The 13,202-nt window shown below is 33.3% G+C and overlaps 2 protein-coding genes and 1 non-coding gene across 6 annotated transcripts; all 3 read right to left on the minus strand.

Annotated features, from left to right (window-relative positions):
• Positions 1 to 394: 394 nt before the first annotated feature.
• TRNAA-UGC lies at positions 395 to 467 on the minus strand. Its single transcript has one exon. It is a non-coding gene; the product is annotated as a tRNA-Ala (tRNA).
• A 5,122-nt stretch (positions 468 to 5,589) lies between these two features.
• On the minus strand, positions 5,590 to 7,125 carry LOC113847774 (probable polyamine aminopropyl transferase). The gene has a single exon (XM_027477047.1). The coding sequence runs from the start codon at positions 7,090 to 7,092 to the stop codon at positions 6,079 to 6,081; it is 1,014 nt and encodes a 337-aa protein (XP_027332848.1). The 5' UTR covers positions 7,093 to 7,125; the 3' UTR covers positions 5,590 to 6,078.
• Positions 7,126 to 8,348: 1,223 nt separating this feature from the next.
• On the minus strand, positions 8,349 to 12,147 carry LOC113846430 (histone deacetylase 6). 4 transcript variants are annotated; one of them, XM_027474684.1, is made up of 7 exons: positions 11,942 to 11,960; positions 11,382 to 11,908; positions 10,113 to 10,553; positions 9,881 to 10,023; positions 9,390 to 9,480; positions 9,193 to 9,314; positions 8,523 to 8,901 (listed from the first exon to the last, which is right to left on the minus strand). In XM_027474684.1, the coding sequence occupies exons 1-7, from the start codon at positions 11,958 to 11,960 to the stop codon at positions 8,841 to 8,843; spliced, it is 1,404 nt and encodes a 467-aa protein (XP_027330485.1). In that variant the 3' UTR covers positions 8,523 to 8,840. The 4 variants fall into 4 exon arrangements, with proteins under 4 accessions (XP_027330483.1, XP_027330486.1, XP_027330485.1 ...); XM_027474682.1 differs by having other exon boundaries at positions 8,349 to 8,924; positions 11,382 to 12,113; XM_027474685.1 differs by having other exon boundaries at positions 8,399 to 8,890; positions 11,382 to 12,147.
• Positions 12,148 to 13,202: the final 1,055 nt, after the last annotated feature.

Raw genomic sequence — 13,202 nt, forward strand, 5'->3', positions numbered from 1 at the left:
CTAGATGGTGATCGTTTATATGTTGAATTTTTAATGAAGCATTTTTCATCATTATCAATTGTTCTAGTTCAAACATATGAATATATTCATGAAGATATTTCCAAAGAAAATCATGGCAGAGAGGTGTAGCTCTGAACATTCATTAGATGGTTGAAGTAAGGCCTACCCTACATGTAGAATCCAAGCGAGATGAGTCCCACTTCTTGTACCTCGCTCGAGTAGTTAATTAAAGCTCAAATTAGTGCCAACAAGGGTCAAAATAACTTAATAGAAAACTTCAACAAAATTTAGAAGGTAAATTCTACTGACATAAATAAACCCTTCTTTATATATCAGATTAATTGTTAATAAAAATATATATTTTATATGTTTACTTGAAAATAGAAAAGTGGTGTGGAGATGCGGGGGATCGAACCCCGTGCCTCTCGCATGCAAAGCGAGCGCTCTACCATTTGAGCTACATCCCCTTGACAACTAGATGGGATCTTTACGCAATATGACTAATGTTCCGGAGCAATAGTTGGTTCAAAAGTATCCACACCAGTAAATTTAACTAGTTCAGCATCACCTTCAACTGAGCTTTTAATTTTGTTCTTATTCGGATGCATCTTAAAACAATGTTTAGTTACTTTTAAGTTAATTATTTTTAAAATTTAAATCAACGTGATAAATTATAATTTGTGTGTTGAATTAAAAAAAATATTCTAAATATATATCATGTCACTTTTAAACAAAATTAATTTTATAAAATCAATTTTACACTCACTCACACTAATACTTAATAAGACAAGTGACCATAACTGAAAAAGTCAATCTATTAGAAAAGACTTAAATATGCAATAGATTTCTTACTCACTTAACGTGGGATTTATAACAAATTGAATCAGAGAAGTGCACAAAAGAAAGCAAGAATCCTTGCTTATGTTGCAGAACTACTCAGTGCAGCGTTAGATTTCCTCTCAATTCATCAATAACTCTCCAATGTAATCAACAAAACAACGCATTGATGAATCGAAGACAAACCTCTAATTAAAAAACAAACAAAAATGGATGGAGAAATGAATGGGTTCACCTGTAGCGAATTTCTTCAAGAGCTAGGACTCAAGTAGTAACAAACAATAATACGATGCAGGCCAAGTATATAACTATATATGAATCAAGATTTCATATTTATGGTTACAAAGCTCAGGAGTACGAACATAATCTGCTACACACTTAAATGGGATAACAACACTTATTTCTCCTAGCTGATAAAATTGTAATTCGTAACCATGACTGGTAAAAACTATAAAAGATAAAGTAAATTGATTAAAAGCTAACCTGGCCAGCAGAATCTCTGTAGCTTGAAAATAGAGCACGACTACCTGATTCAAGGAATTTTGCAATACAGGACACGCGAGGCCAGCAGAATAGCTAAAAGACACGACAGGTTTGTGGGATACCATAGTAAAACTTTGACGATCTTATCATGTGTAAGAGCTATTAAAGAATAGCTGAACAGGACTGCATAATGCTTATCAATTAATTCTACTAATAACGTAAACGACTATACTATTCAGATGTGGATATGTATTGATAAAATAAAGATCTTATTTTTGAATAAGAACCTTCTCACTCAGTCGTTTGATTATGTTTTGAGGAACTTACACCTGACATTTAGAAGGAAAAATGTGAAGATAATAATGATGATATTGTTTATTAAAATGCAAAATAATAATATTAATAAAAAAGCAAAACTTACAATAAAAGAAAATAGTTATAAAAAGAATGCATCTAAATAAATAAATAATTAAATTAGCACAGGTGATATATATTAAATAATGATATGAAATTGAGACTTAAGCCGCAGAACAAGACAAAGATATGCAAAAAAATACAAATTGAAACAAACAAACTCACCCACCACTCTCTCTTTTTTCACAAGACAGGAATCCAGAAAATAGGGTATAACAGCAGGGCACATCTAATGGCTCATAATTTGATCTGAAAAGCAGAAAATATCAGCATGAACTAAAAAAAAATTATATATATATATATATATAAATTGAATCAAAGAAAGATGGAAAGGAGGGAAAGGCAAAGTAGAAAAATATTTAAAGAGAAAAGGACAACAATGCAGAGGATGGTTGGAGGAGAAGAATGAAGAAACAAGGAAAAGTGGTCTTCTTGTGGAAGGAGAGGGGGTGAGTTGGTGGGGGCTGCAGCGGAGGCCGGAGAGATATCCTGTGATCTCCAACATGCTGAAGCTTGTCCCCTGTCCTGTGTACTCTGTATTCATCCCTACAAGTACTATTGTTAAACTGAATACTACTATTTCAACCTCATTGTTTTACAATAATTTTTTAATTTAGAGATCATAAATAGCTTTGTTTCTACGTTAATCGTTGAAAGAGAAGTGTTAGTAATGTATTTTTCTAACATAATTTTGTTTCTTAGTTAAAATTTAATTAAAAAAATATAATAAGTATAAATTTTTTATTTTATTTTTTTTGCATTTTAATAAATTTTATGTTAAAAAATACATATTTGAGAGCGTCCCATCATTTCTTTTGCTAAATTTTACTCAGCTTCATAAACTTACTTTGTTAATTTCACTTAAAGAATCAGGCTTATTAATAGAGTTTAGAAAATGTTGTTTCATCAAAGAAATTTAAATTATGATTAATTTAAGAGATTTGGCAGTCGACTAGAAAATTGAAATCAGGATAATAAAGTTACTGGTACCCCATAGAGTGCTTTGTCTATGGAGAGTGAATTTATAATTTAGTGAAATCGAACCCTTAATGTTTTTCAAAAAACTTTATTTGGGCCTTTTTAGCGTTTATTTAAATTCCTAACACAACATTAGTTATTTTATGTCTTAAGCTATCTTCGCATCAAAGATAAGTATAGATAATTGGTCAACTTGAAAAATGATACTTAGACATAACGCCTAAACATGATATTTAGCTCGTACTGTTTTATTTTACACACGGCCCAATATGGTGCGATCATGACATTCGTCCATAAGTGGGCACCTTTTAGAACTTGATTTTATCATCTGTCTACATGAAATATTGAAATGAAAAGCATTGAATCTTGTTGGATCAAATTCTGGACATTGTTATATTATGTTTAAATCAACTCTATAAACTATTTCTTTAATTTCACCAATTTAATGATTAATTCACTTTTTAAAAATATTAGAAGATAATAATAATAATAATTACCATTTAAGGTTAATTTGGAAAACAGTTTTTCTATAATTTTGGGAAAATATTTTTAGTTATCTTCTTCACTTTCTAAGTGTATTTTAAAGATATATATACAAAATAAATAATGGCAATATATAATATCAATTTTTAATTATTTAAATAACAAAATTGATTCAATAATTTTCTTAAAGGCTAATCTAAACAAATACTGAAGTAAATAAAAGTAAGTTATAACACGCTCACTGTAAAGAAAATAGAATACAGTGTGCAACCATGGATAAATTTTATTCACCTAATTCAGTTTTTATATATAAAATTAGAATATATATATATATATATATATATATATATTTCTACTCTTTTTCGCAATACAATAACATGCAGAGAAGAAAGATACAAGACAGAAGTATAAGATTAAGAAAAAATAGTTGTAGCAGTGGTTTGGGATTACTATTTCAACTAGTGGTCTCATATGACCTGTTGATTGGATGTATCATATTATGTGTGTGGATGGAAGATTCTGTTGATTAAAGAAAGGCAAATGAGTGAGAACAGTGAATACTCGAAGGAGGAGTGGATGCTTTGACCATTATTATCTGTCGATTTCGCATGGGAGCAGGTGGTGGTGATGTAGCTCCTCCTTTTCCAGCATTGATCTCTCTCCACGCTGTTCATCTGCTGTCAAATGCTATTGCTTATGTTTTTCCAGGGCCTGGCCATGCAGCACAACATCACTCACAATCGTCGTCAAATGTCGTTGCTTATCATTGCAAAACATCATTTTAATAATTTATAAATACAATTATCAATTATTTTAATTTTTATCATTTTAAATTGTTTTCAAAATAGCGTTTATAAACTAAATAAAATATAATTTAATCTTTTATATATGTAATCATCAATCATTATTTAAAACCTCAATATATTGTATTGTCAAACATTTTAGTTTTTATTATTATTTAGATATTAGTTGCTTTAAAAGACAAATTGATCTATCATATTAAGTACTAACTAAACATGATGCATAAATTTAATGATGACATAAAAAATCTCTGATTAATTAATTTAATTCGTGTAAAATTTTAAGTCTAATTGTATGAAAATTAAATTAATAGATTTTAAGAAAAAAAACTTTAAATTATGTCATTTTATCATATTACTATTAAATGTTACGTAGCATATATAATTAGTACTTAACATGTTAACGTGTATGTTAAAACGTTGTATATAGAAACTAATATAATTAATAATTATATACATCGAACACTAAGATAATTGATAAACATTTTAATTAATAAGAGAAATATATTTTGAAATGTTTTTGAAATAATAAATATTAAAATATTAATTATTATTTACATAACATAACAGAGGAATATAAAAATAATATTTTTCTTAGTTTAGTAATCAATTAAATCTATTCCTGGTAGTGCAGCATGGACTTTGTCTGAAACTGAAGTACACCCATTGTATCAAACTTGTGCTTTTATTTTTATGTTGGGCCTGTAAAATGTAAAATCCTTGACTCAGAAAACTCTGGAGAGCTGGGTTTTAAGATTCTGTACGACTGCCACCTTGTGAATTAATGGATGCTTGTACTGAAAACAAAATTGAATTGTGCGTGTGCTGTAATAGGGCTTTTAGCGTTTTACTAATTTAAAATTGGCTATTTCATAATTCATTGACGACGAAAGGATACGAGTTGACTTACGAATTAATATACAATTGAGTAAATATGACGATGAATTTAGCTTTAGCTTGTTTCTCATATCTGTCAATTATTCAAACTAGCAGTTATTTATTTATTTTTCTTTATGCATGTATCTGTTAAACAAATATAACATTTTTATTTGTAATCAACCACATTTATTTGTCACTTTAAAGCTATCACATATGTTAGTAAAACTTCATAGCTTTTATTCTAGCTTACGTGGTTTGATAGATAAATGTATAAAGGCCTTCGTAAGAACTCCATTCCCACACTTTGGAAAATGCAAAATGGTGGTTGCAATGTCCAAACTAGAGTCTCTTTATTTCAAAAAATTACTTGCACTTTATTTATTTTCTTCTTTTTCTCTACGGTGGTGGCATGGACTTTCACATTTTACACTTAGCAAAAGATAAAAATAGAAGAGAAAGAAACAAAAGAACTAATAAATTATGAATGATGATAAACGAAAGATAGACAAAATTGATGTGAAATAAAGAAAAAAAACATTAGGCAATATATAAATATCATTGTTGCAATCACCTTAATCTAAAAGAAAAAGGGGATTCATTTATCCTGTTGAGAACCTAATTTCAAACCTATCCACTAAATGACTGATTCTAGATGGAACTCGAACTCTTTCTGAACTGTGTATACTTGTGAACTGCTTCAATTACAAGGGCATTTTAACCAATTTGATATTTGATGTCTGTAAAAAAATCCTGATTGTATTAAACATCAATGACCAGTGACTGAATAATCCTAAAAACAGAAAGCAAAATGACTGTGTATTCTACGTTTGAGTAATGTTATCCGCATACATTTTATATCATTTCTACGCATCTCTCCTCCAATGATGCCAACACAGCTAATTGCACAACCAGATCGTCCTGCTCGACATTTTATTTAATACTTGGATTTTTACTTGAATCTGCACATAATGAATAGATCGTCCATGGCTCAAACTGATTCTACTTTAGCAAACCTAACCTTACCACTCAACTGATAAAAACACTTAACAAGCCTATAACTGCATGTTTAATTGGTGAATGGTTTAAGCATGCAAAAATGGGATTAATCAATTACCTTGCTTGCGGGTATTGAAAAAGTGAAGGAGCAAAAGAAAATATTTCACGGAGGAATAAACACAAACAATTGATGAGCAAAAAGGGGTGACTAAGCAGAGTAAGGCTTCCACATATCGACATAGCATTTCAAGGGAGCAGGAAGGGCCTTCTTCCATGCATCATGTTGGGGCAAATCCCCAGTAAGAGCAAGAGAGCTATCGTCCTTGCGATTGCCAACATTGAGAACAAAAAGCCTCTCTCCGAAAACGGCTCTCATGGCCTTGAGAGTTTCTTGCATAAGAAACTTACCATCTCTGAGCCTACTCTCGGCTTCCACACAGCTCCCTCCAACATTCACCATAATCCTCCCTCCTCTCTTCAAACGCTGCCTCAGCTTCTCCCACGTGGCAGGCTCCTGAAGCTCCGGAATCAAGCTCCCTTTGGAGAACAAGTCGACGACAATCCCGGAGAAGCCGTTGGGCAAAGTGGCGTTCAAAGCGTTGCCGACGTAGATGAAAAGGCGCTTCTGGTGTTCCCTCTCGAGTGTGGCAAGGTTGAAGTACTCTCTGGCGACTTGGATGACGGAGGGGTCGAGCTCCCAGGCGTGGAGAATGGCATCGGGGTAGAGGTGGAGGAGAATGCGAGCCGCGGAGCCGGCGCCGAAGCCGAGGATGGCGAGGGGTCCAGGTGGCACTATGGGTGGGAGGGTGGCGAAGACATCGAAGTAGGTGTTGGTTAACGTTTTGAAGAGGAATGATATGCTGTGGATGTTTCCGGGGGCGTCCAGAAGAAGCAACCTGGAACCGCGCAAGGGGTGCTCGGCTTCTCTAGAAACTTCTAGAACGCGGATGTAGTTGTGGCGCGACTTGAACTTGACCAGGATTTTCACGTCTTCTCCGGGAATTCCCTCTTCTTGGGCATTTTTTGATTGGACAGAGGAGGATGGAGTTGTTTTGTGGCATTTCGGTGCTAATGAAGCTGCAGGGGTTTTCAGAGATAAGGATATTTTGCTTCTTTTTCGGGTGCGTTGGAGTTGCCCGTGATGCCTTGATGTTGTAATTGAATTGCCAAATAACGTTTGTGTTTGTGTCTCTGTTTTTGGGGAAGAAACCATCGTCCACATCCTTCCCAAGGATACTAAAACTGAAATTTGGGAAGCCATGTTCTCCTCTTGGATCTTTCCGTTACACATTTATAGTTATCAATTTTTTTATTTTATTTTTATTTTTCAATTTCAGTAATATAAATATATTATTTTCTAAAAGAGCTCGGCTATTGAGCCAAAATTCAGAATGTCTCAGGTCAAATCTGAATCGTACGTTTGTGTTTGAACATCGACTTTCGGTTTCACTCTCCAGTATGAATGAACATGTCAATATGCTCTTTTTTAACGTCACTCTCAAGGGGGTATATATACATTTTATCCAACTGTGTTTATCCAGTTGAAAACAAATTTATCCTACCGAGAATTGCATAAAAAAGGAGAGAATTAATAGTCATATATCCAAGGAAAAATAATTTTTTTAGTATATTTGAAAGAATTAATGTTGTTCTAATAATAAAATTAAACACTTCTTCAAACCTTCGCGTTTATATCTCTGTGTTTTAAAAATTGCGGGTCTCAGTAGTCAATTTTATTAATTATAAAAGTTAAATAGTTTAATAACTTAAGAAAAATACATTGATAAATTATTTTTTCACGCTGAAGTTGAATCATGGATTACTACATAATTAAAACATAGTTAATTTTTATAATTATTGTTTTTAATTTATATTTAAAATCATTTTTATCAGTTATTATTAAAATTTAACTCGTATTTTTACTGCTCTTAAACCTAAACTACACACAACATCGAGAATCTAAAATGTTGCAAAATAAGAATATAACACATCTAAAATAAAGAGATATATAAAATAAAAAGGTGAATATATATTGATTATTAATTTGAACTAAAACATTTTGTAAGCATAACTTACACTAAATTAAGAGTAGATAGATTCTTACTTCATCTTTCTTTCTTTCTTTTTTTTACGTTAAAAAGTTCAATTAAAAATGAGATCAGACAATATCAACCATTAAAAATACTTTCTTCTACGACTAAAAAAATAAATAAATGACATACCTTAATTATCATTAGTTGTACCTGTTGGAGTTCGAAAATGCATATCTTGTTCTTTTTGGGACATCCACAAAACAAAAAGACAAAGGAGAGAAGAGAAGTAGAAAGTGCAGCATGATAACCAATACAATCCCTCCCTTGGCAACATGATTGTGGTATCTCTGAGTTAACTTTTTATAGTTTCGAACATTGAGAGGTACTCAATTTCATCTTCATCCTACATTCTTCCACTTGAATGGATAAGATAATTGGCAACTTAGAATTTAATTAAAATATTTGGATTATAAATAAGAATTTGTCACAAATAACAAGAAGAACAACGATTCTGCATCTTTCTCATTTCCTTTAAATCATCATCATACAGGTGAAAGAAAGACACGACAAAAAAAGAGTGATAACAATTACCAATAACCAAAATGTCTCCACTGGGCCAAATGAAGTGTGGACAAAAGTGAATGATCAAAATAAACGAAATTGACTGTGAGACTAAATCGAAACTAAGTGTATTCACGAGGGACAAGGCCACAGGGACAAAAAGGGGAAAAAACTGACTCTAACGAGCAAAAATAATGCTTACATGGGGATCCGAACCAAGACATTGTTTTAATCTATAATACATTTGCACAATTTGATCATTATATTGGCATTAGAGTTGCTCATGTACTATTTATATAACTCGAAGTAATGACCTCCCCCATCAACGGAAGATATTACAATACAAACATGCTGTGCAAGAACTTGCTCTATTCTATCAGCAGCAAGATGATGGATGCACTTCTGGCTTCTCTTCTTCCATGTCATCTGCAATATCCATGCACCACAGAGAGTAACATTTCTGCTTTCAAAATTGGAGCCAAACAGTTAATAAATTCATTTGAATCGGCTAAGAAGTTTGTATAATAGAAGTATAATGAGTATAGTAAGTTACATAATCTAATCAAAACTTCCACTCTAACCGACTTTAGAATATTTATCAAGCTAGCTTAAGTCACAAAGGTTTCGATTTCAGGGACAAACCCACAATTTATCGACTGAAAAAAAGAGGGACTTGTGTAAACTACATGGAATTATATTCAGCTTCAAAAACAAAATATAATCATTACCTCATATGAGCAGTGAAGTTTGAGCACTTGGAATTAACCTTTTCATCTTCATCGGGATCAGAATCATAATCTTCACCATTCCATTTGCGACGTTTTGGTCTTTTATCCATATCCTCTTCTGCCTGAATACACAATAAGATCAAACAGAGAGAAGAGAATGGCAAAGGGACAACTACTGCAACAGTTAGAGTACAGACCTCTTCTGGACCTTGTAAGATAGGTGGTGTTGTCTGAAAAGGTGCACTGGGAGCATGGGGAAGTCGGGAAATCTGTTCTAGTAGTGTGTTCCTTGGAATTAATGGATAAAAAAAATCAATTTAATGGTAGAAATTATCTCCAAATATTTTACTCGAGACAAAGGAAGCTTAAATCAGTCCTGGCTTCCGCCACATACAGAGGCACATCTTCCATGGTGACCTCACTAAATATTTTATGTCCAGACATTACGATGTCTTACAACCAATACAAAAATAACAATGCCAGGTATAAATGCAACTGTTCATAAGTTTCTGAAAACATCATCATTTGTAGAAAGGATGTCACATGACAAGGATGAATCTAAATGTAATGCATTTAAGTAATTACATTCTTAACAATTTATGACTGTTATTTTTTTTCATGAGAAATAAAATTGAAATAAGAATCATCAACTTTAACTCAACCAAGATGAAATTATTAGTAAAAATACCTTATTTTTTCCATATCCTTGGGTGTGTTTAGGTTCTCCATGTTGCTTGGATCAACATAGAGAGTATAATCTGGGCCAAAATACTCATAATATTCATTATAAGGCAACTTATTATCAGGCTCCACTCCTACTGCCACAGCTGTCTAAAACAAATAAAAAGCATGGAACCAAATAAGAAATTAAACTGATATAAGTCACATTATAATCAGCCCAAGAAGATAATGAAAAGGACCTCGTAACACCAACAACGAGCAACATTCCGAATTGTATATCCTCCTCCACCCAAGACCATCAAAGGAACATTGAAAGATCTAAGGAAACGAAGGCAATCTGCATGACCTCTCACAGACAAGTTGAAGCACCCCAACCTGTCACCAGACAATGAATCAGCTCCACATTGAAGAACAACTGCTTCAGGTTGATAAACCTCCATGACTTTTTGAATGATGGTACGAAACAGACAACGGAAATTATCATCATCCATTCCGTCATTTAATGGAACATTTACAGCATAATTCTTTCCTGAGCCCACCCCAATGTCTTTTATGTGTCCAGTGCCTGGGAAAAAGTCCCCAAACTTATGGAAAGACACAGTCATCACTCTATCAGTAGTGTAAAAGGCCTCCTCAACACCATCACCATGGTGCACATCAATGTCAACATACAGTACACGCTGCCAAGTAACACCGAACAGATAATGAAAAATATATTCATGAAAGGAAGAAAGCACGCGCCATAAACACAAAAACAATAACTCATATTACAAGCAATAAAGTTTCTGTATAAGCACAAACATAATTTCGATTTTTACCCACAGAAGAACTATGTAAAATTGAAAACACAAAGGTGCACCATTGAGGACCTTGAAATAAAAAAACGAGAACTAGAAAGGAGCAATCCAGTCTTAACCCTAATAAGCATGAAATTACAACTTAACAATTAATTATGTCATCAGAATCATTTTACTAAGCAATGCTGGCACTTGGCATGGTAGCAAGGTAATCAAAATCAGGATTCAGAATGGAAAATGGCCATGGAGTGGCCATTCCTATTCTAGTGTTTGTCAATAACGAAGTGAAATTTTATTCAATTCCAGTTTGTTCTCATTGGCATATGAAATCAAATAAACGCTATTTTGGCCACCAGCAGCTGCAAAGAATTGAAAAAGAAACACGCTATAAATGAATCTATACAAGAAAACACAAAAATGGAAGGAAAAGGTTAATATTAATGGGACACGGAATGGAATTGTCGTTTGAAGCATCTATCTATTCCTTTCTTTGGTGCCAAACACAGAAATCCCCATTCCAACATAACGAAGGCACAAAACAAAATGTCATTCTCACATAACAACGGTACTCCAAACAGTTTTAGCCTAGGTTGTACATGGTACATGTTGTAGAACGTACAACAACTAAATCCAACACACAGAGAGAGAGAGAGAGAGAGAAAAAAATGGAGTAATGAAAATAAGGTAAGAAGAGGCAAAGAAAAGAGTTACCCTGTGAACCTTGAGCAGCTCAAGGATACCGAGGACAATGTCGTTGACGTAACAGAACCCAGAAGCCTCGGATTTCTTAGCATGGTGCAGGCCGCCGGCCCAATTGATGGCGATGTCGGCGTCGGCGCGGTTGAGTTTGACGGCGGCGCCGATGGAGCCACCGGCGGAGGCCTGGCAGAAATTGAAGAGGCCGTCGAAGACGGGGCAGTCCTCGCCGACGTTGAAGCGCTTGAGCTGGCGGGAGAAGGTGGTTTCGGCGAGGGTCTCGGGGGAGACGGAGGAGAGGAATTCGACGTATTCGTCGGAGTGGAAGCGGCGAATGTCGTCGGGAGAGGCGGGGAAGGGGCGGCTAATCTCCATGCGGCGGTGGAGGGAGTAGTGAACGATGAGGTTGTGGGCCATGCGGATGCGGTGCGGTTTCATGGGGTGGCCTTGGCCGTAGTAATAGTCGCCGATGGTGGGTTCGTAGAAGTATGTGACAGTTCGCTTCTTAGCATCTGAACCTGATGATGGTAACGAAGCACCACCTTCTATGTTGGTATTGCTAATGGTAATGCTACTCTCCTCCTCCATACCCATTCGCATAGCATATGATATTATGATATGATATCCCTCTATTTTGCTATAATAGAAAATCTTAGATTATGAGATCCATACCCAAACCCTTCTTCTTTTATGTCTGTCCATTTCTAGGGGCTGCCCTGAGAGGGTTATATATCCCAATTCAAGTCTCTTGTTAGTTTCTACATTTCTCGCCCTTATTACTATATCCATGCTTCATATGCACCATTTAATTTCACTTTTTTTTCTCTTCAAAATATTATTTTATACATCAATTTTTATAGCGTGCGTATGCTGATTAGGATGCCAACAGGGCCAATCCGGAGCAGATTTACCCTCTTCCAATTCCATTCCCACCCCTCAAAACCCTCACTCAGAGTCAGAAACACTCAAATATTATTGCAATTTGCAACTTGCAACTTGCAACTTGCAAGTAGAGAATAACAAATGATTCATTCACTAAGAATGTTCAGAACTAAATTAATTTAATAAATAAACCCAAAAATTGAAAATTTTGTATTGATTTGATTTCTAATTCCTATTTTTCAAAATCTTATCATTACTTTGTATTGATATTTACTTTAGATTTTTACACTTTTCTTTTAATATTTTTTTTATCGGTAAATCTATCTTAATTAATATTTTTTTCTGCATTTTTTCCCCAATAAACCTGCTTCAATTATAACCTTATTAAATCACTCCTTGATCTAAATTAAAATTCATATAAAAAGACTTTTTAAAATACCAAAGGAATAAAATATAAAGAAAAATTAAATTTAAACTGACAACATCTTGATTTGATTTAATTTTATAATAAATTTATATTCAATATATATTATTTATTAAATAAAAATAGAACTAAATCTAACGTACTATACATTGCATGTCATCCAACTCTGACTTTGACGAATGAAACCTATTTTGACCAGATTTAAGACTAGGATCAAATTTTCCTAATTTGCAAAAGTTAGAGGTGTGAATCAGCATGAAGATATATCACGTTGAATTCGACTTCACCCCAATATGAAATTAATACCATACTTTTCTTACAGTGATAGACTTTTATTTTATTTTATTTTTCATTTTTTATGTTAAAACTTAGTTATTTAGCTATATTTTGAATTTTATTTAAATAAATTTTAACTTTTTAAATATCATAGATATTTCATTGATCTATCATTTTTTGCTTTTAATTTGTTTTTCAAATTTTTTAAATATCATAGAGATTTGATTAATTTTTTAATTTTTTAAATACCATAC

Source organism: Abrus precatorius, unplaced genomic scaffold, assembly GCF_003935025.1.
Source record: "Abrus precatorius isolate BTA unplaced genomic scaffold, Abrus_2018 Scaffold8, whole genome shotgun sequence".
In the NCBI taxonomy this organism is placed as follows: Eukaryota; Viridiplantae; Streptophyta; class Magnoliopsida; order Fabales; family Fabaceae; genus Abrus; species Abrus precatorius.

Bases quoted from the DNA above. Each gene is read 5' to 3' on its own strand.
- LOC113846430 (XM_027474682.1), bottom strand. From the start codon at position 11,966: ATGCGAATGGGTATGGAGGAGGAGAGTAGCATTACCATTAGCAATACC. The intron at 10,554-11,381 runs GTAACTCTTTTC...GTTACTTGGCAG, and splicing joins AGCTGCTCAAGGTTCACAGG to CGTGTACTGTATGTTGACAT. The intron at 9,481-9,880 runs GTATTTTTACTA...ATTAATTCCAAG, and splicing joins AAGGATATGGAAAAAATAAG to GAACACACTACTAGAACAGA.
- LOC113847774 (XM_027477047.1), bottom strand. From the start codon at position 7,092: ATGTGGACGATGGTTTCTTCCCCAAAAACAGAGACACAAACACAAACG.